The sequence below is a fragment of the Impatiens glandulifera genome, unplaced genomic scaffold (genome assembly GCF_907164915.1).
Source record: "Impatiens glandulifera unplaced genomic scaffold, dImpGla2.1, whole genome shotgun sequence".
NCBI lineage: Eukaryota > Viridiplantae > Streptophyta > Magnoliopsida > Ericales > Balsaminaceae > Impatiens > Impatiens glandulifera.
In genome coordinates, this window is record NW_025919110.1 from 67355 (window position 1) to 89935 (window position 22581).

General features: G+C 33.1%; 1 protein-coding gene across 1 annotated transcript; it reads right to left on the bottom strand.

Moving 5' to 3' along the window:
- Nucleotides 1–4107: 4107 nt before the first annotated feature.
- LOC124917441 (ubiquitin receptor RAD23b-like) lies at nucleotides 4108–21698 on the bottom strand. Its single transcript, XM_047457882.1, has 10 exons — nucleotides 21571–21698; nucleotides 17501–17590; nucleotides 14675–14678; nucleotides 13946–14029; nucleotides 13727–13873; nucleotides 5487–5552; nucleotides 4941–4988; nucleotides 4742–4855; nucleotides 4374–4451; nucleotides 4108–4283 (listed from the first exon to the last, which is right to left on the bottom strand). The coding sequence occupies exons 1-10, from the start codon at nucleotides 21696–21698 to the stop codon at nucleotides 4167–4169; spliced, it is 876 nt and encodes a 291-aa protein (XP_047313838.1). The 3' UTR covers nucleotides 4108–4166.
- Nucleotides 21699–22581: the final 883 nt, after the last annotated feature.

Below are 22581 nucleotides of genomic sequence, written 5' to 3' on the forward strand. Positions count from 1 at the left end.
TAATTATAATTAAAATCGTTGTTAGATGGTGGCTGACTCTTCTTCATGAATCTCCCAAATTTTTGAGCTAGCATCGCCATCACATCTTCAGTTATCTGATCAGCGCTTTTGACTGGAGCCGGTTCCACCGATGTAACCAAAGCTCTGGTTGTGGTTGATGTGGATGTTTCATCTTCGATCCGAGATTTGATCTCGAACTCGTAGGCTTTTAGATCCTCGAACACATCATGCAACTTCATCTGCCCGAGGGTGCTTGATTCCCTCATCACCATGGTCTTAAGGCTTTGATGATTACTTCTCGGTTGTCATACTTCTTTCCGAGTGTTTGAAGCTCGTTGACCACACTGGTGAACCGGTTGCTGAATTCTTTCATGTTTTCCCCCAGTTTCATCCTGATGTTTTCATATTTCTGTGTAGCCACTAAGATTTTGTTCTCCTTTGTTTTTTCGTTTTCCTCATGGATCTGAATGATCGTTTCCCAGGCTTCCTTTGCACTATCACAGTATGATATTTTGTTCAAGGTGTTATCATCTATAGCCTTGTAGATGTGCCTCATGCAATGGTTGTCCAGGTTACTCCGTCTTCGATCTTCATTTGACCATTGGTCTGCCTCCTTGTTGATCTTGATTGGTCCCTCTTTCAGGACTCGACTCATATCATCATCTAAGGTAATCAGATGTAGATACATCTGTTTCTTCCAACTACTAAACGCTTCGTTGTTTAGCATTGGTGGCTTGTCGCTGTGGGTCATGCTTCCCATCTTCTTCGGTTGCTTGAGTGCTAAGAACCTCTCTCTGATACCACTTGTTAGGATCGGGGACACCCTTGGAGGACTGGGGTGTTTCCGGTTTCTAGAAGGGTGGCCGCTTACAACACACACAACACTTTGGTGATAGTCCGGTTAGAGACTATAACCGTTCTCAGCACTACACAAACTGTCACAGACTCTTGAACCGGGTTCAAGGGCGGAAATGTCTATTTCAGTTTGAAGCAACGTATGCGACTTAGATGATGTTTAGAAGGAGTCGGTTTTAGAAATGTGGGTGGACCGGTTTACGGAGTACGGTTAGTTTGGTTTAAGGTTAGGTTGATTGAGTAAGTAATAAAACGAAAGAAAAGACACGAGACAAGATTTTTATGGATGTTCGGAGCAAACCCTCCTACGTCACCCCTTTTTCTCAGGTTATGAGAAGCATATTCACTAACTTTTATAGTTACAACAGCACTGCCGGTCGAGCCCAACTCGCTACTCGCCGGTTACACCAACTCTCTTTGATGTAATACAATAACACAACGCAAACACACACAGAAAGCTTTCGGTTTATGACACACCGGTTTTGGATCTTTCGAAGGATTTTATCTCTCTAAGATTTTGTAACTATTGTTCCCTTGTATTGAATAGCTTTCTTGCTTGATGATTCGCATTAAATGAGGACGCTTCATTTTATAGCTGATGAGATCCAACGGTCATTTTCTTCTCTCTCCTCTGGATTGGTTGATCATCATCACGCCGGTGCAGGGAGGTTACTTGCACGTTTCACCTTCCTCAACACTTGGAAATCATGCAGACAACTCTGAGTGTAGGATGACGTAATCGGTTTTCAGATTTGAACACGTGTCGGGCATGCACCTCCGGTTGTCAACATCGGATCAGTAAAGCATCATTGCTTTCCTCGCATGCTTCCGATCTGATCTGATCTTCTTTTATTCCTTCGAGACACGTCTATTTCGTCATGTTACGTCACTCTTTGTAGATTGAAGTTTCCGGTTTTGTGTCTTGTGCAATATGATTCGGCTGGTATGTGAACTTTTGTCTTTGCTGGCCGGTCACTTGAGAAAGTAGAAACCGGTTCCTCTGATCTTTGACTTGATCACTTGGACTGGTTTCTTTGAAGTATTTCAGCAACCGGTTTATGAGGCCCCAACCGGTTCATACGATTTGATCTGTTCCTGCACATAGAGGTTAACAATTGTTTAGTTTTTCTAGCCGGTTCCAAAAATTAACTTTACTTAATTTTTTTCTATCAATTTCTCCATTTTTGATTATTTAGAATAAATATTCAAAACTTGTAATGTGTGGCCGGTTTGAAAATTAACTTTCTTAATTTTTCTTATCAGACCACACAATGTATAATTTGCGTCCACGCAATTTATAACAAAGTAGTTGTATTATAGTGATACTTATTACTGCCTTTCATACAAGTGACTAGGGTTCAATTCTAGGCAATTGTTTTGTTATACATTGCGACATAATGAAAAAAAATAAAACAGTTGCTTAGAATCGAGGTCACTTATATGACATACATGAATAAGTACTACAACTACTTTATTTTAAATTATGTTGACGCAAACTTGCCTTCTAGTGAAGCGACCTGTTCGACACCATGGTCCTCCACCCGACTTGTGTAACTCATCTTTTGTATCAACTGCTACAGTTGCATGCGTGGTCTCGTGGTCCTGCGAGCTGCTGGAGTCGGAGCTCGCGGGGAAGCGTCTTTCGACGTTGCTTAGCGATCATCAAGAGTAAGGAATTCGGGGAGGAAACCGGGAAAGCGAGTGGAGGGAAGCAGGGAAGGGTAATCAATGGTTGACCAGAGGAGAAGAGAGAGAGAGAAGAAATGAGAAAATGAGGGGAAAAGAGAAAGAAAAAAAATAAAAATAGAATGGTCAGAATTATTTGAAAAAAATTATTTTTGTAAATTCTAATTTAGGTGAGTTATTTTTGAGATACCCTATTTTGAGGATTCTCAAATATTCATATACGTACCTTTATGCCATTATGATTTATTTATATTAATAATTTTTGTATGCCATTATGATTTATTTATATTAATAATTTTTGTATTTTATTTTTCAGTTATCACTTCAATAATTATTTGTGAACATGAATAAGTGTATACTTTAAAGAAAGAATGGAATAATGAATAAATATTAGTTATATATTATTATTATATATATAATTAAGTATAAATTAATTTAAAAAATAATAAATAAACTAATCATATTTACAAAATCAATAACCTAAATTATTATATATTTTTTAAAATTTATAAATGTAAATTCACTTTATTTTCCAAATCTTATAATAATTATTTATAAATTTGTAAATTTTTATCTTTATAAATATAAAAATTTAAATAATTTAAAAGTTTATTTAAATCAAACTTTTTAATTCAAAATATTAACAAAAAGTAATGCTTAAAAATGTGTTCAACTTACAAATAACACAAGTTACAAGAAAAGATGTTTGTCCACTTCCGTGGACAATTTCAAAAAATGGCTTACAAAATTAAAATTAACCAGCTGTTTTGGTTATTATTGATAAAGTTTTCATTCCAAATTTTACCTAAATGTGGGGATGATTTAAATTTAATTTTTTTTTATCATATTATCTATCTATTTCTTTTTAAATAGTCTCAGTGAAGATTTTCTATAAATCTATTGTATTTTATTTATTTTATCAAATATTAAATAAATATTTAATCATTCATTTTAAATAATCAATTTTTTAATAAACAAGATTTAAATTTATAATTCAAATATAACTCCAAATTCAAATAATTATAATCTGATTCTCTTAAAATGTATGTTGTGTATGCATGATGCATTCATGTTTTAGCTGACTGAATTATGAAGGTCAGTTCCAGAATCATTCCAGAATCATGAAACATTTCCAAGATTAGTTTGTACATTTACTGCAAGTGAAACTATTAACCTTGAGATAATTTGAAAACTTAGATTTCAAATAAATGGCATGCAAGTTTAACAAATTTGAACCTAAAACTTGAATGTTTAGATATGTAAGTGTAGACGTGAGACAATTTGAATGCTTAGATGCAAATCACTTTAAAATATTCAAATATCTCAAATAATCCTGATCCATTTATTGTTAAAGTTGTAAAAACAATTATTAAGATATAGAATATCTCAAGATTTGTCATACAATGAAATTATATCTTGTCTTTACCCATCATAGAACAAATAGGTGCAGCAATTTACTTCGAATATGGCAACATATTTACAAAGCAGTTGTTCAAGACTTCAAGCAGTCATAAGGTCAAAAAAAATGAGCCCATTTTTGCCTTTAGCATATACCTTAATTAGTTTATTTAAAAATTGGTGAGCAAACATGTGAGACTAGAGAATTCAGGAAAATGATTTACCATTCAATCCTCATAGTCTTCTGTTTGCTCTAACAAATAGTTAACAGCCAATTCCTCATTACGATTACAGGCAAGGAATGCCTCAATTACAACGGCTCTGTCAAATCCCATTGCCTCAAGCTGCAAATGGAGACCACCTCAATAGTACAACACGACAAATTTGTGAAAAAAATGAATCAAGAGATTAAAGAGAAAATAAATTATCCATACACGTGCAATTGCTTCCTGCTCTGCTGGTGTGACACTGATAGAATGAGGCATTTCCTGATCAGCATGGTCGAACATATCCTTGAAAATTTAGTAACCATTAGCAATAGAAACATAAATAACCATAAAAGATTCCAAATAGGATTCTCCAAAAGGTGTCATCGTTTGAAAATAGATCTTAGTTAAAAAATTATTGGATATTTCTCATCTGGATCCGGATTTATATCCAAATCCAGACACATACAGTTTTTGAGTTCACTGATCTTTGGATACATAAAAAACTATGAGATCTCCCCATATTGATCATTTGCAGTAAGCTACAAAAAGGAATGCACATATCAAATTCAATTGTAGTGTTAGTCATAATATACTAACCCTTCAGAAACGTCACTAGGCTCATTAAGCAGTTGAAGAAACTCTGTGTGATGCTCTTGTATAAGCCTTAACAGTTGTGGATTTTGCTTCCCAAGCTCCTGAAGCATGGGCTTCAAACAGGAAGAAGATATGATCTAGTAACCCCAAAACCCATCCAAATAAGAATTTTTGCAAAACAGATTATCAAAAACACACCTGTAAAATTTGTGGATTTGATTGAACCATAGTGCGTAATGCTTGGAACTGAAAGCCAAATTCACAAAGAACCCATTAAAAACAAATTGTGCCAGCATCACAGCAGGGACCCTGCTTAAATGATTTTCATTTTTATAAGTTTTTAAAGTCTCATTAGATGACTGAAAGTAGTCAATCTGGGTACTCCAAGCTTTGACCAAGGCTACCAATTACCAGTACAATTTCTATTTTGGATTATGCATCCAAAAATCAAAATGGTCTAAAATATAATTTGATCATGATCTTATCATGAGCAAGAAAAAAATCTCTATATCAAATGAGGAAAACAAATCACTATTATTTGGATCATGATCTAGAAAATGATTTATATACCAAAAGAAGCAATAAAAATCCCACTATAATTTGGCTGATCCAAAATAATGATGATGCATAACAAATCTTATACCAAACGAAAAAAACAACTTTCAGTTTTAACTTTGACGATTTTCCAATGTAATCGTGACAAATATAAGTTTCCAAATGAGATGAATGAATATTAATCAAAACCTGTTGGTTGCTTCTGAGAAAAACAAGAGAACCAAGTTCATCATTTCCACTGCCAGAAACTGCTTCCTGTTCACTAGTAAAAAAAGGACCTTTACCGACGGTTTTTCCCGAAGGTTTTGTAAACCTCTCCTAAATACTCCCGAGAGGAACAAATCCTTCAGGATTAAAAATAGATTCCGAGAGGGGTATAAAACCTTCGGGTTTATTAATTATTACCGAAAGTTCTACAAAGAACTTTCGGTTTTTACCTTCCCAAAAAACTCAAAAAAATTCTAAATGTTGGATGTGGGTTAATTGCGAAGGTTTTTGTAAAAACCTTCGGTTTTGAAATCCCTGGTTTTTTAATTGCGAAGGTTATTCAAAGAACCTTCGGTTTTGCCTTTTTTGAAAATTTCATTTCCGAAAGTTTTACAAAGAACCTTCGGTTTTGCTCATTAAAAAAAAATTATAAATTTGGTTATGGTTTTTTCCGAAGGGTCTTTAATAAACCCTCGGTTTTGAATAATATCAAAACCGAAAGTTTTATGAAAACCTTCGGCATAAACCTCTATAAATACGAACCCTAACCCTTCTCTTTTTCATTCCACTCATTTCTCCTTTCTCTCTCTTCCGCCGCTGCCGCCTGCCTCCTCCAAGCCGCGGGTTCTTCTCCTCTCTTCAGGTAATTTGTTTGATTTGGTTTTTTTGTTTTGTTTATTGTAAGATTTAGATTTCTTAAGTTTATATATATATATATATTATAGATCTAGATTTATGTTAGTTTACGTTATTTTGTTTGATTAATATATATATACATATATCTGAAATGCATTTAGGATATGGGTGATTCGACATGGAAGAGACTTCGGCAAACACCGGAGAAACTGCATCCGTGTTACCAGAATCTGATAACACAATCAGAAATTGCGGCACGTGAGGAAGAGGTCAGAAAGATGACGCTGGAAATGGAACAAATCCGATTAAGGGATGCCGAAAGAGGTCGTTTGCTCAGTGAAATCAAAGCGGACCGGGCCGAAATGTCTCAGAGATTAGAGAATCTCGAACAGGAACTTGTCTTGTTGAGGAGTCGATTGAATCAACCACCCCCTCCTTCCACCCCATCTAATAATTAATTTGTAGATTTATTATGGATTTATTATGGGTTTATGACAATTAATATTTAATTTTATGCGTTATGTTTTAATATTTATGAATTATTGTTATTATGTTTGTTTGGTTTGGTTTAATATGTTTTAAATAATTATGTTTTGTTGACTTTTCACCCTTTTTTTAAAAAAAACCGCATCGCCAAAACCGAGGGTTTATTTGAAAACCTTCGGTTTTGACCAATTTTTTTTAAAATATTGAGGTAAAAACCGAAGGTTTTCAAATAAACCTTCGGTTTTGACCTTACATTAAAAAAATCAGATTTTTTTCTAAGTATGGGGAAGGGTAAAAACCGAAGGTTTTCAAATAAACCTTCGGTTTTGACCATACATTAAAAAAATCAGATTTTTTTTTAAGTATGGGGAAGGGTAAAAACCGAAGGTTTTCAAATAAACCTTCGGTTTTGACCTTACATTAAAAAAATTAGATTTTTTTCTAAGTATGGGGAAGGGTAAAAACCGAAGGTTTTCAAATAAACTTTCAGTTTTGACCTTACATTAAAAAAATCAGATTTTTTTCTAAGTATGGGGAAGGGTAAAAACCGAAGGTTTTCAAATAAACCTTCGGTTTTAACCTTACATTAAAAAAATCAGATTTTTTTCTAAGTATGGGGAAGGGTAAAAACCGAAGGTTTTCAAATAAACCTTCGGTTTTGACCTTACATTAAAAAAATTAGATTTTTTTCTAAGTATGGGGAAGGGTAAAAACCGAAGGTTTTCAAATAAACCTTCGGTTTTGACCTTACATTAAAAAAATTAGATTTTTTCTAAGTATGGGGAAGGGTAAAAACCGAAGGTTTTCAAATAAACCTTCGGTTTTGACCTTACATTAAAAAAATCGGAAAATTTTCTAAGTATGGGGAAGGGTAAAAACCGAAGGTTTTCAAATAAACCTTCGGTTTTGACCATACATTAAAAAAATCAGATTTTTTTCTAAGTATGGGGAAGTGTAAAAACCGAAGGTTTTCAAATAAACCTTCGGTTTTAACAATTCCCAAAAAACTTCTGATCAAGGTCAAGACCGAGAGATATATTTAAAACCTTCGCAAATACACATAAAAACCGAAAGTTAATTTTATAACTTTCGGTTTTAACACTACCTAGTTTGTTCAATTATTTTGTTTTTAACCCACTAATCTTAACTTCTAACTAATATAATCATTTTCGTGTTCTATTTTAAAAATTAATATTGTGTTTAATGTTCAAATATTTATGATTGTGTTTGATTATTATAGAAAAGTCTATATGAATGTTCATGTTTGATTATCTTATGAATGTAGGTAATGTTTGATCATATGGATTGTGCAATATTTTAAAGACATCAAATGTGGTAAATTAATATTGTTATAGGTCATTAGAAGGTGAAAAACCAAAGAATTGAACAATTTGTCAAGTGCTAATTCCGAAAGTTATATAATTAACTTTCGGAAATAACCATCAAAACCGAAAGTTTTCTATAAACTTTCGGATTTTACATTTCTCAAGAACGAGGGTTTTATATAAACCCTTCGGTTTTGATGGATATTTCCGAAAGTTAATTATATAACTTTCGGAATTAGCACTTGACAAATTGTTAAATTCTTTGGTTTTCTACCTTCCAATCTAAACTCCTAAGTAATATAATCAAGTGTGTGTTTTTATTTTAAAAATTTAAATTGTCTTTAATGTTAAAATGTTTATGAATGTGTTTGATTATATATAGAAGTGTATATGAATGTTTATGTTTGATTATCCTATGTATTTGTGTAATGTTTGATCATATGGATTGGGAAATGTTTTAAGGATATCAAATGTGTTAAATTAATGTTGTTCAACGTTATTAGAAAGTGAGAATCCAAATAATTTAACAAGTTCTCATGTTGTAAAACCGAAAGTTAAATATATAACTTTCGGAAATATGCATAAAAAACGAAAGATTTACCAAAGCCTCTCGTTTTTGTGTATTTAAATTTAATTGTAAAAATGTATTTAAACATTAAAAACCGAGAGTTATATTAAAACTCTCGGAATTTGAACATTAAAAACCGAGAGTTATATGAAAACTCTCGGTTTTTGATTATAATAAAAACCGAGAGTTTTAATATTACTCTCGGTTTTTATTATAATCAAAAACCGAGAGTTTTGCTATAACTCTCGGTAACCATTTATTTAATTAAAAAAAACCCTCTCTTTCTCTTTTCCCCGTTTCTTCTCCGCTTTCTCCCTCTCCAGCCGCTCCTCTTCTCCAGCGCCGCCAACAGATCCGATCGACGACTCCCTCCGGTTGAAGAAGACGACGCCGCCCGTAGAAGACAACGCCGCCAAGACGCCGCCCCTGTTGAAGCCGCGAAGACGTCTCTCCGCCTCTCCGGTTGAAGATCTGCCGCGGCTCCTGTTGAAGATCTGCCGCCGCGCCTCAGCCGTGCCTCCGCCGACGATTGAAGGTCAGTTATTGGATTTGAGGTTTATTTATATATATATTAGTGTTATATATGTTAGATTTTAAGGTTAGTTTTTAGGATTGGTTAGATTTAGGAATTATTAATGTTATTATTGAATCTAATTGAATTTGTTTGAATGATTGATTTACTGAAGTATTAGATTGATGTTATATATGTTAGATTTGGTTTGGAATTGTTGGATTTAAGTTGATTTATGTTAGAATCTGTTTAATTTAGGATTATGGTTTGATTTAGTTTAGATTGGTTTGATTTTGGTTTGATTTATGTTTGATTTTGGTTTGGTTAATTGGTTTGGTTAAAAATTGGTTTATATTGAGTTTGATTTAGGTTTGGTTAATGGGTTTGATTGATGGTTATTGATTTTGATTTAGGTTTGGTTATTAGGTTTGATTAATGTTAAAAATTGGTTTATATTGAGTTTGGTTTAGGTGTGGTTATTTGGTTTGATTGATAGTTATTGAGATTATGTTAGAATTGAATTGTTTGGATTAGATTTGATTTTGGTTATTAGATTTGGTTTGAAATTGTTTGATTAATGTTAGATTTAGGTTATATGTTCAATATTTTGGTTAGATTTGGTTTTTATATTGATTTGTTAGATTAGGTTTGTTAGATTATATTTTGTTTGGATTTATGTCAAATTTAAGTTAGATAATATGGTTTGATTTTGTCTGATTTTGGATTAGGACCGTCTGTCTCTTGAAGATCGCCGAGGTTATTCCACCTTCAGCTGCCTCCTCCACCGTCGCCGCCACAACTGCTGAAAAAGGTCAGTTTTTAAGGATTTTTATGTTGTTAGGATTATATTTGATTTTAGGTATGAATTGAATTATTTGAATTATATATGATTGAAATAGTGTTTGACTAGGTTTGATTAGTTTAAAAAATGGGTAAGATTAATGATGATTGGTTATTTGAATTAGGCAAGATTGAAGACTGCCGTGCTAGATTGGTTAAATTAGGTATATGGAGGAACAAGATCAAGAAAATGCACAACCTGAAATCTCGGGGATTTCAATATTTGCATCATTGGAAGACCTATCCAACGGAAAAGTATACAACTTGGATTATATCGATCGAGTGACAGCTCATTCTTACATTTTGAAAAATTGTCTCGAAGCAGAACCTTTTTACACGTAAGATTCAATGTTGTTGTTACTAATTAGCATTAAAGAGTGTTACTAATTAGCATTCGATCTATTTGCAGAGATTATAACAATGAGTCCAGTGGAGAAACGTTTGCCGCATATTTCAAGCATCGAGTGAGTAAATTACAAACCATATATCCTAACTCTTCTTATTCATATTAACAACTACATTTCGGATACATATATAGGTCGCCCATTTAGCAGAAATTAACGACATATCAAGAGACCTCAAGATCTTAGCAGAAGGTCCAAGTATGTACGCGTCTATGTATGTTTGGTGTAAAGTAAACAGATTCAAATTCTGTACAGAAAAACACGTCGAAGGTTTGACAACTCAAAATAGTGGGGTGGTTGTTGAGGGGTACAACGGATCTGAAACTATGTCATACTACGGAGTTTTGACGGATATAATCGAATTACAATACTATTCTCACAAACGAGTTGTTTTATTCAAGTGTAAGTGGTTTGATATACACTCGGGGGAACTAGGAGTGAAAGTGGATAAATATGGCTTCGTAAGTGTAAATGTAAACCGAATTTTGAAAACCCAAAGTCAAGACCCGTATATATTGGCGAGTCAAGCAAAACAAGTATTCTACGCCCCTGATATGTTAGCCCGACCCGGTTGGAAGATTGTGACAAAAATAAAACCGCGGTTTACAAACATATAGTTGAGATTAATTAATTAGGTAGATTTAATTATGTTTTTAACTTTATATTCATTTTTATTACTACTTTATTTCAATTATTCACTCATTTTTATTAATGGTGTGAATTAAGAATGTCTGAAGGTCCTAAAACAACTTGGAAGAGTATGAGGAAGACACCCAAGAAATTGGATAAGAGTTACCAAAACCTACTTGCCCAATCCGAGTCGTTAAAGCGACAAGGATCGTCTTCTAGAGACCAACCACCGATTCCTGTGGTCCCGATAGCTACTGCGCCTCCCCGAACATACGAGACTGAAGACGATGATGACCTCGTAGAGTTTATAGAGAGCACATTCGCTGATAACCTGCCTAGCGATGAGGCTGAAGACGAGGGTCTTGAGGAGCCTATCGAGGAGCAGGATGACGAGGAGGAGCACGGGACCACTCCCGACCCATCATCGACAGGTATTTCGTTTACAAATTAGTTAGTGTTTCAATTGATTGACATATTTAATTAAGATTTTGATAATTTTGAAGAATCTTCTGCCCGCAAGAGACGGGGGAAGAACAAGAATATAGCGCTGTCTAAGAGGCTAGCGGGGACGAGGATCCCTCTAACGTTTAGAGAGAAGGATGGGAGGCCAGGCGGTACAGACGTGGGAAGGACACGGTGGTCTAGACATGTGGGGTCGATTATCCGGGACCCCGCAGCCGTCTCACACCGTCTTCTCAAGTGGAAGGCTTTAAGTGCAGACCAATTGGATTCACTGTGGACTGCTATCAAGGTTAATAATTATTACTTGATTATACATTACGTCATTAAATAATTATTTTTCACATTTGGATGTTATTTTTTTCAGGATCCGTTCGAAGCGACTAATGGTGACATTGAGTCTTTTCGAACGACGGGGTTGGGACACGCCAATCAGATATGGGATAGATGGCGGTCGGATTTGAACAAGAATTATATCCGCGTCCACAAAGGAGACAAGGCGGCGGTACTGGCTAATCCTCCACCGGACTACGATCGAGATGATTGGGAGTTTGTGTGTCGCAACCATTTCTTCACAGAAACGTTTAAGGTACGGTTTCATAATTCAAATAAGAGTTGATATTAATTAATCTAACTTCATTTGTTATTTCAAATACAGAGACACAGTACTACAAATATGAAGAATCGGAAGAATCTGAAATTCCCGCATCGAACGGGAAGTAGACCGTTTGCACAAATTGAAGACGAGTTGGTAAGTACATTATTTGTAATAACTTAATATAAAGATTGTTATTAATTATATAAATCATTTATTTCAACAGGCGATTGAAATGGGACGGCCACCGTCTGTAATTGAAGTATTCAAGAGAACCCGTACACCAAAACCGACACAAGAAAACCCAACACCCGTCCTGGACGAACACGTGCAAGAGAAAATTGTAAGTGAATTGAATATGCCTAGTTTTTTATTATAGAAATGATATTTTATTTGAATTGTGCAGGCTGAGATGGAGGATGTTGTTAGTAACGAACCGGGAATATCTGATTTTGAATTGACGGAGAGGGTGTTCGGACAACAAAAACATGGGGTCGTCTTCGGAATGGGATCAGGCGTCCGGCCCACACACTTTCGTGAGGATCGTCGTAGTGGAAACTGTTCACAGCGAAACAATGAGCGATTGTTAGAAGAGAATCAAATGATGAAGCTCAAGCTGGAGGAACTGGAGAAGAGGGATGAAGAAAGAAGGCGCAAAATGGATGAAATGAAAGCGAAAAATGAAGAAATTGTGGAAAGAATGGAGAGGGAAAAGTCAAAGATGAACGCAAGAATGGAGAGAATAGAATTGTATATGAGGCAAGGACCACCTCCTCCCCCCACAAGCTATGGTTGTTTCGATTCAAAACATTTTTTCATTAGTGGTTGAATTTAGAACAGATTGTTCGGAATATTAGTTTGGTGTCGAATTTTGTAATGTTCATGATCAATTAATGTGATCGTTTAATGTATGTTGCATTTCTTTTATCATTGATATATTGGTTTGGTGGCTGAACAGGTTTTGGTTGCGAACAAAATAATCCGCACATTTTTAAAAATTTACATGAAAAAACCGAAAGTAAAAATGAAATCTCTCGGGTTTTCTCTTTGTGGAAAAACCGAGAGATATTAGAAAACTCTCGGTTTTTAGCCGAAGAGAAAACCGAGAGTTATTAGAAAACTCTCGGTTTTCATATAACTCTCGGTTTTTTAGTTTGTGGGAAAACCGAAAGTTTTGTAATATCTCTCGGTTTTTCCACAAAGAGAAAACCCGAAAGTTGTTTGCAAAACCCTCGGTTTTTCCACACAGAGAAAAACCGAAAGTTATTTGTAAAACCCTCGGTTTTTCCACAAAGAGAAAAACCGAAAGTTCTTTGTAAAACCCTCGGTTTTTCCACACAGAGAAAAACCGAAAGTTATATGAAAACTATCGGTTTTTCCACAATGAGAAAAACCGAAAGTTGTTTGCAAAACCCTCGGTTTTTCCATACAGAGAAAAACCGAAAGTTATTTGTACAACCCTCGGGTTTTTCAAAAAGAGAAAAATCGAAAGTTCTTTGTAAAACCCTCGGTTTTTCCAAAAGAGAAAAATCCGAAAGTTTTCATATAACTCTCGGTTTTTCTCTTTGTGGAAATCCCGAGAGAGTCATTACCGAGGGATGGCGAGAGTTACTAAAACCTTCGGTAAGGTCTCTTTACCGAGAGTTATATGGTCAAAACCGAGAGTTTTAACTCTCGGTTTTGACCACTTTTTCACCAGTGGTTACATCTTAACCATGCAATAAACAGAAAAAATATAGAGGACAAAGGAAGAAACTGAGAATGCTACCTGCAGAAACAAGTTCAGTGGAGATGAATTGGTTGCTCCGATGGAAGAAGCATTAGAAACTGTGCCCATTCCAGTCCCTTCCAAGGTAACCTGACTTGTAGGAAAGTGAGGCACGGGAACTGCAACTTCTGTTGTTTCTGGAATTCCCTACAATGTTAATAGATATATCAATATCTCACATGCCAAAATAAACTAAAATTAACAAGTTCAAGGGCATACTGAATATAAGTAATCTACAGCTCGCTCAGGATTGTTGTAAGCAGCTCGAAGAGCTCGAGTGACAGTTTCCTTATCCCAGTTGTTGTGAGTTTAAGCATTGATTGTCAGAAAATATAAAGTTGTAGGCCTTTATTGATGTTAGTGTATATAATATAATAATATATTATATTGATATATTATTATATTATACAATATAATATATTATATTATTATATTGTCTTTTATACCATTAGGGTATATTTAATTATTAATGGGCTTGGGCCTTGTATGTATAAGCAATTTAGGGTTTTAGGCTAATTACTCCTATATAAGGATTGGTTGTAAAGGTTGAATATACAACACTCAAGTTTTTTCAAGATTTTTTCTTCTTTAGCAAATATCTATTTTCCAGAGTTTCATATCTTCATAGTTGTTCTTAGAAAGATCCAATAGTCAAAGCCAACATTTGGTATCAGAGCTAGATTGAAGAACATGTCGTCGACAAGATCAACTAGAGATGCGGCGGCAATGAAGATTGGAAGAGAAGGGAACGTGACGCTTTCCTATCCGTTACTCACGAAGAGTAACTACTCGGTTTGGGCATTGAAGATGCGGGTAAACTTACAAGCACAAGGAGTGTGGGAAGCCGTGATGCTCGAAGATGTCGACGAACGGATGGATAGAATGGCTCTCGCCGCCATCTATCAAGCACTCCCTGAGGACGTTCTTCTCATGGTGGCTGAGAAGGATTCCGCTAAGCTAGCGTGGGAGACGTTAAAGACAATGCATGTTGGAGTGGAGAGAGTCAAGGAGGCAAAAGTGCAAACCTTGAAGACACAATTTGAGGCGATTCGTATGAAGAATGGGGAATCGGTGGATGATTTCGCCATGAAATTGACATCCATTGTGACTGGTATCCGCTCGTTAGGAGAGAAGGTGGAGGAGATCTCCGTCGTCAAGAAGTTCCTTAGAGCCTTACCACAAACATACATGCAGATCGTTACAGCGATCGAACAATTTGGTGACCTCAAGAATATGACCGTCGAAGAGATCATCGGTCGTCTCAAAGTCCACGAGGAGAGACTTCGCGGATACGGAGACCAAGAGGAGGAGCATCTATTACTCACGCATGATGAATGGATGTCACGAATGAAGAAAAACGGAGAAGCCGATTTTTCTTCTGGATCATCGAGTCGTAGTGGCAACGGTGGAGATAACCGAGGTCGTGGCAGAGGGCAAGGGCAAGGTCAAGGTCAAGGGCGAGGTTGTGCAGAAAGCTCACCTCGACAAGAAGGTACCAAGCCCCGCAAAGACAAGAGCACAGTGAAGTGTTACGCTTGTCAAAAGTATGGGCACTACGCGTCTAAGTGCCCTAACAATAGATCTGACGGTGAGGTAAACCTCACTAGCTTCTATGATGAGGAGCCAGCATTAATGTTTGTTGAGGTAGTGACGAAAACTTTGCCCGAAGAAGATGATGCAAACCTCACTAGCTTCTATGATGAGGAGCCAGCATTAATGTTTGCTGAGGTAGTGACGAAAGTTTTTCCCGAAGAAGATGATGCAAACCTTGCTAGCTTCTATGACGAGGAGCCAGTATTAATGTTTGCTGAGGGAGACGAGAAGACAAACCTTGAAGAGTTCATGCAAGAACCGTCCAAGGAGGAACCAGATGTGGTGTTGTTCAGTGAAGAGAAAGTCATGGAGAAACTCCTCGCAAGTGGCGATGAGTGTAATCACACTAATGTGTGGTACCTTGATAATGGAGCAAACAACCATAGGAAGGGCCACCGAGAGAAGCTCAATGAGCTCGACGAGAAAATTACCGGAAATATGAAGTTTGAAGACGGAAACAAGGCGCACAAGTTTCCTAATTCATCTTACGGGGAAATCTATGTGAGCAGAGACTCTATATTCGAGGAGGAGAAGAAGTGGGAGTGGTGCAACAACAACAACAAGCTCGTACAAAATCCCGTGGAGTTCGGAATCCTACGAGATGTCTATGTGGAGGCACCACTAGTAGAGATGGATCTTGATAAATTGTTGTTGCTCACCACCGATGAGCCAACAACATATCACGAGGCGGTAGTCGAAGAGTCGTGGAATGAAACCATGAACAAAGAGCTCGAGTCTATCAGGAAGAATAAGACATGGGAGTTCACTGACTTACCACCCGGTCACAAAACCATTGAGTTAAAGTGGCTTTTCAAGTTGAAAAGAGACAGCGAAGGCAACATCCTCAAGCACAAAGCGAGATTGAAAGCAAAAGGCTATGTGCAGAAGCAATGCAATGATTTTGAGGAGAACTTTGCACTGGTGGCGAAACATTACACAGTCAGGTTAATACTTGGTATCGAGGTGGACCAGAAGAAATATAGCATTAAGGTAAAGCAGGAAGCTTATGCGAAACATGTGTTGAAACAGTTTGTAATGGAGTATTGTAACTCGAGCAAGTATCCTATGGAAGCAAAGTTGCAGCTCGGAAAGGATGTGGAAGGAAGCTTAGTGGATCCGAAGGAGTATTGGCGTATCATCGGGTGTCTCAGGTACTTGACACACACTCGACCGAATATCTCTTATGTAGTTGACATAGCGAGTCGATACATGGAGAAGCTTGCCACTCTACACCAACAGGCAGTAAAAGACATTCTTCGTTACGTGAAGGGAACGATGAATTATGGGATTCAGTTAAGAAGAGGACGAGAAGTTGAAGAACTCGTTGGTTTTACTGACAGTGACCTAGCCGGTGACACAGATGACAGAAAAAGTACTGGAGGGATGGTGTTTTATCTCAACGGGAATCTGATCACGTGGCAATCTCAGAAACAACGAACTGTTGTTTTATCTTAATGTGAGATGGAGTTTATGGCAGCTACTGCAGCGTCGTGCCAAAGACTTTGGCTAAGAAACTTGTTGAGCGAGGTGCTCGGATGCGAGCTGAGGCCGGTAACCCTCTATGTCGACAACAAGTCTGCAATAGAATTAATGAAGAACCCGGTGTTTCATGGACGCAGAAAACACATCGACATTCGGTTCCACTTCATCCGTAAATGCGTCAAGAATCAACAGATCGTTGTAGAGTTTGTAGGCACTAGAGAGCAGCGTGCAGACATTCTCACTAAGGCACTAGCAATAGTCAAATTTGTAGAGATGCGAGAGATGCTCGGCGTGAAGTATCTCGAACCAAATCAAGCTTACGGGGGAGATTGTGAGTTTAAGCATTGATTGTCAGAAAATATAAAGTTGTAGGCCTTTATTGATGTTAGTGTATATAATATAATAATATATTATATTGATATATTATTATATTATACAATATAATATATTATATTATTATATTGTCTTTTATACCATTAGGGTATATTTAATTATTAATGGGCTTGGACCTTGTATGTATAAGCAATTTAGGGTTTTAGGCTAATTACTCCTATATAAGGATTGGTTGTAAAGGTTGAATATACAACACTCAAGTTTTTTCAAGATTTTTTCTTCTTTAGCAAATATCTATTTTCCAGAGTTTCATATCTTCATAGTTGTTCTTAGAAAGATCCAATAGTCAAAGCCAACAATTGTCACCCCATATCAATTATTTGTTGAATGGTCTGCTCAAGATTACTAGAAGCAACCAAGTTTGAAGCTGCGTGAGTATAGGTATCAGATGATGAACTGCAAAAGCAACATAGTACCATTGTAGAAGTAGCTCCAATATTTATCTACATAAATTAGAATTTAGTTGTTGTATTTCTAGTAGATAAAGGACTATATTTTATAATTAAGTTTTCTTTTCTGAAATGAAGAACTATCTTTATTCTCTCAAAAGAGAATCTATTCGTCTAAAAGCATTCTTTTTGTGGAACACATTCACGATCCGGATATTTCAGATCTGGCTTATTCCACAAAGATTCTTCATTCTGCATTCCTCGTTATCGTAACTAAGTTTGGAGATGTGTCTTGATCTATATTGGTGTCACCGATCCTATTAGAAATGCAAATAATGAATTAAATAAAAAATAAATAAAAGATTAGAATATCGTCATATTTATAATATATTTAATAATTCCGCAGATAATAACTAAGTTTATCATTATCATTTTTTCTGGGAGAGTTTAGAATAATTAACACTTTTCTTAATTAATATTTTTCTCAATGTTTTTTAAGTGTTATTTTATTATTAAAATATTTTTCATTCTTAGTTTTTCAAATTTGTGAGATAATGTAGTTAATAAGGCAAATTTGGAATTTCTATATTTTTATGTTTAAAAAAGTTTCATATCTCACTTATTTGAACTAACAAGTATTTTTTGTTTATTTAAAATTTATTTGATTACATGTAGTTTTAAAATTTAATTAATAAATGCATTTTTTTATGTAAGTTAAATCTTTTATTTTATAGAGAGAATGAAATGATTTTAATCACCACTCTTTCTTATAGATAAGGGGTCTTATTTAAGTGATGTCATCATATATATTAACAATATAAATCTTACTTATTGACTAATGACAATATTAGATATTTAGTAACATTTTAATTTTGGATAATTTAATATTCATTAAATGTAATTTTGGTTAATGACTTTATATATAGTTTATAATAATCATTTTAATTAATAATTATTTTGATTAATTAATCAAGAATTATTTTATGGTATTGCATGAATTTTGATTATTGTGATGTTATATTGTTTTATTATTATAAATTTAATTTCAGTTCATTCTTAGCTTTTTTCTTTTTTAATTTTTCAAGTTCTTGTGAACTTAATTTTACATCTTCTTAATTTTTTATAAATAATTAGTTGGGATAAATAATTAATTTTTATAATTAAAATTACCCAACCAAAATGGAAAACTGTAATGACAGAAAATAGAAAACTTAACTAACATGGTTGTATTTTGATCAATTTTTGAATATTGGTTCGTCAATTACTTAGTCTACATCATATGTCTTTTGTCATATTTATTTTAGGTGTCTCAAATGTTAACAAAGAGTTTAATTAACTTTTAGAAAAAAAATAATTATTTGTAAGAAATAATTATTGTAAATGATATATATTTTTTTACAACTAAGATTTTTAATTTGAGATTCTTAATTTTTTTAATTATTTATAAATGATATTAATAAACAATATTTTAAATTTAAATATTGAAAGTAATTAAAAATTACTGAAAAATTGATTATACTATTAAGATAATGTTAAAACCAATTACTTATATATCTTTTAGACCAAAATCACTCCCCACCTAATTCATAAAGAACTTAGTTTGATATAAGTGTATTTATTTTTTATTTAGTGATTTTAGATTAAATTTATAATATTTAAAATATTACAACCATATTCATAAACAAAGAATTAAAGTATAGTTATATAAATATTAAAAATATTTTATCATTATTAAAAAGAAAACAATTTATATAAGTATTAAATTCAAAATCATTAAATTATGTACACATAAAAAATAGCATTAGTAAATAATCGTGTGCTCGTGTCTTAACTTAAATCTTAACTGTGCTCGTTTCGTTTTAGATCATATTTTTTAGGCGTTAAAATGATTCTTTAGAAATTTCGATTGTTCTAAGTTCTAATATACATGATTAAAAACATAAATATAGATATTTATGTTTTATAAACATTGCTGAAATATAACTATGACAAGAAACATTACTAGATGAAGTCTTAACAAATGAATAGATGACTGTACTCAAAATTATATAAATAACCTGATAAATATGTATATAGGTTCTCCTCTCACATCTTTGGCGGGATAGACTATGACACCAGAAATTAAGGAGGAACTAGAAATTGTGTGAAACAAACCTATTTAATCCTTTTTTTTGCATTTAATTTAAATAATTTTTTTGGTTTAATATTATCATCTACTAACTTTGTTTAAATTTATATTTTAACAAGATATAATACAATTTATATCTCGAAAATATCATTAAAAATGAGCATTAAAGTCAGTGTTATAAAACATGAAACAAAATTTTCATCTTTATTCTAATTTTGTCTTGTTGTCTCTCTACTTCTGCTGCCTCTCTGCTTCCTTCTAACAGGTCTTATACTAATTTAGTCAATAAGGAAATAAGCTTTTAAGTTTTGATTGAACGATATATGGATTATGGAAACGACTTATAAAGTTAATAGAAGAAAAAAAAGTATGATTGAATGAGTGTCAAATAACTTAAAGGATGATTATCAATAGGTTAAGTTAATTTATGATTTAAATTAATTTAAAAAAGTTATAAGTATTAGTAATATTAGTGAATGATGTAAGAGACATGATTTAAAGTTTAGTGAAGCCAACAAAATATTATACAATTATTAATTTAAATTAATTAATTAATTTTGATATCAATTATTAATTTAAATTAATTAATTAATTTTTATATCATTAATTACCAATTCGGCTTATTTTCTTATTTTATTTATACATAATAATAATTATTTTTTGATTATTATGGAAAGACATAATTGTCCATGAGCACACTAGTGCTGTGTCGTGAGTTGTGTGGTGTAATCTAACATTTTTTGTTTTATTAAATTTAAAATTTAAATATATATATTTTTTTAAATTAATTGAAAAAAATGAAATTTTTTTTTATATTTTATAAATAAATAATTCTTAAAATTTAAAATACAAAATAAATTTAAAATTAAAAAAGCCTAAAAAATATTTTAAAAATATATTTTTTTTTTCTTCTCAATTTATGTGTCAGATTATTTTTTTTTTTAAATTTAAAGTATTTTTTAAATTTATATTTTTCCAAAAAATATAAGTAAAAATAATTCTTAATTTTTATAAAATAATAACATCCCATTATAATAAATTCAAATACATTAATATTAAAAAAGTATATAAGAATTCAACATAAAAATTAAATTTATTTGAATATGATTTTGGTCAGCGGATTAATATGTAAAACTGAGTACTTTATATTTCATATTAAACTACTTTATTATCTAACTTTCCATATAAAAGATTTGATTACCAATAAATATATTTAAGAAGTTTTCTTTTAATTACTCTGTCTTGTGTTCGTTTTGATTTCATTCTATTGTAATTTTTTTATGTATGCTTAAGTACATTTACGAATAAGTTAATTTAAAAAAAATATATATACAAGTTAAAGATTCTTATAAATTATATAAAAAAAATTCCTTTTAATTAACTAAGATAGTTCAATATAAGTTAAAAACACTCTAAATTATAAAAAAAGTTTTTATTTTTAATTAACTAAGTTCAAATGTAAAAATGAAAAAAAGATAAAAACTTAAACTTAAGAATTCAATTATAATTTAAAACGTCTTAAATTAAAGTAAAATTAAATATAAATTATATTAAAAAAAATTTACATTCTACGTATTGATTGTGCGCAGGTCTCGTATGGGCAACTCTTACTCTGGCTTAGTGGCTTCTGATCAGAAAATGAGTAATACGCGTCAATTGTTTCGTACGATAGACTCATGTCTTTAATGAATTTCTTACACTCATAATACGAATTTAGTAATTGATTATGAATTGGCAGTATTTCCTCCTTCAATAAACTCAATAATAAATCAAATGACGTGTTTGTCCACTGACCTACATTCTTTATGTGAAAAAGTTTAAGAAGAGTTGAGGCTTTGGAAATGCGATAACCCTCATACAAAGGTAGTTTCGAATCGTCCAACAATTTGTAAAACGTCTTAGCATCATCAACGAGATGCTCATTTTCACTTGGATGTTCATTATGATTGTTGACATTAGGATACAAATCAGCAATAATATCTTCCATTAGATGATCCTCAACAATAATATCTTCCATTAGATGATCCTCACAAACTTCAACAGGTTCGTCTTCCATGATATTAGTCTCGTTATTTGGTGGTACATTGATCGGTTCGTCTTCAAGTTCATCATCTGATTCATCTTCCTCCACATTCTCAATAACATCATTTATAGTCCGACCTTCAATTCTTTTTTCACCGTAAAAATACCAAAAACCATAATTTTGTCTTATTTCGAATACAATCAGATGTGATCTAATCACAATCTTATTCTCATATACTCAATTTGCACACCTTACACAAGGACATGCAATCGATGATCTACCCGTAGACCTTTCAGCAAATTCTATGAATTTGTCAACCCCCTCACTATATTTAGGATCGGTACGAAGTATAGTCATCCATGTTTTGTCTGGGATTTCCATCTAACCTAACATACAAATTAATAATCCAACAACCTAACATCAATAATCAAACATACAAATCATTTATTAATGTAATAATCCAAACATGCAATAATCTAATAAACCAACAATCTATCAATAATCTAACTTAATCTACCAATCCAATAATCTAACATACAAATAATCTAACTTAGCATTCAATATTATCCAACCTAACATCAATAATCAAACATACAAATCATTTATTAATGTAATAATCCAAACATGCAATAATCTAATAAACCAACAATCCATCAATAATCTAACATACAAATAATCTAACTTAATCTACCAATCCAATAATCTAACATATAAATAATCTAACTTAGCATTCAATATTATCTAACCTAACATACAAATTATCCACTAACCTAATATCAATAAAATACTAATCTAACAATGCTATAATCCAATAATATATTAATCTAACAATCAAACATTGATTGTA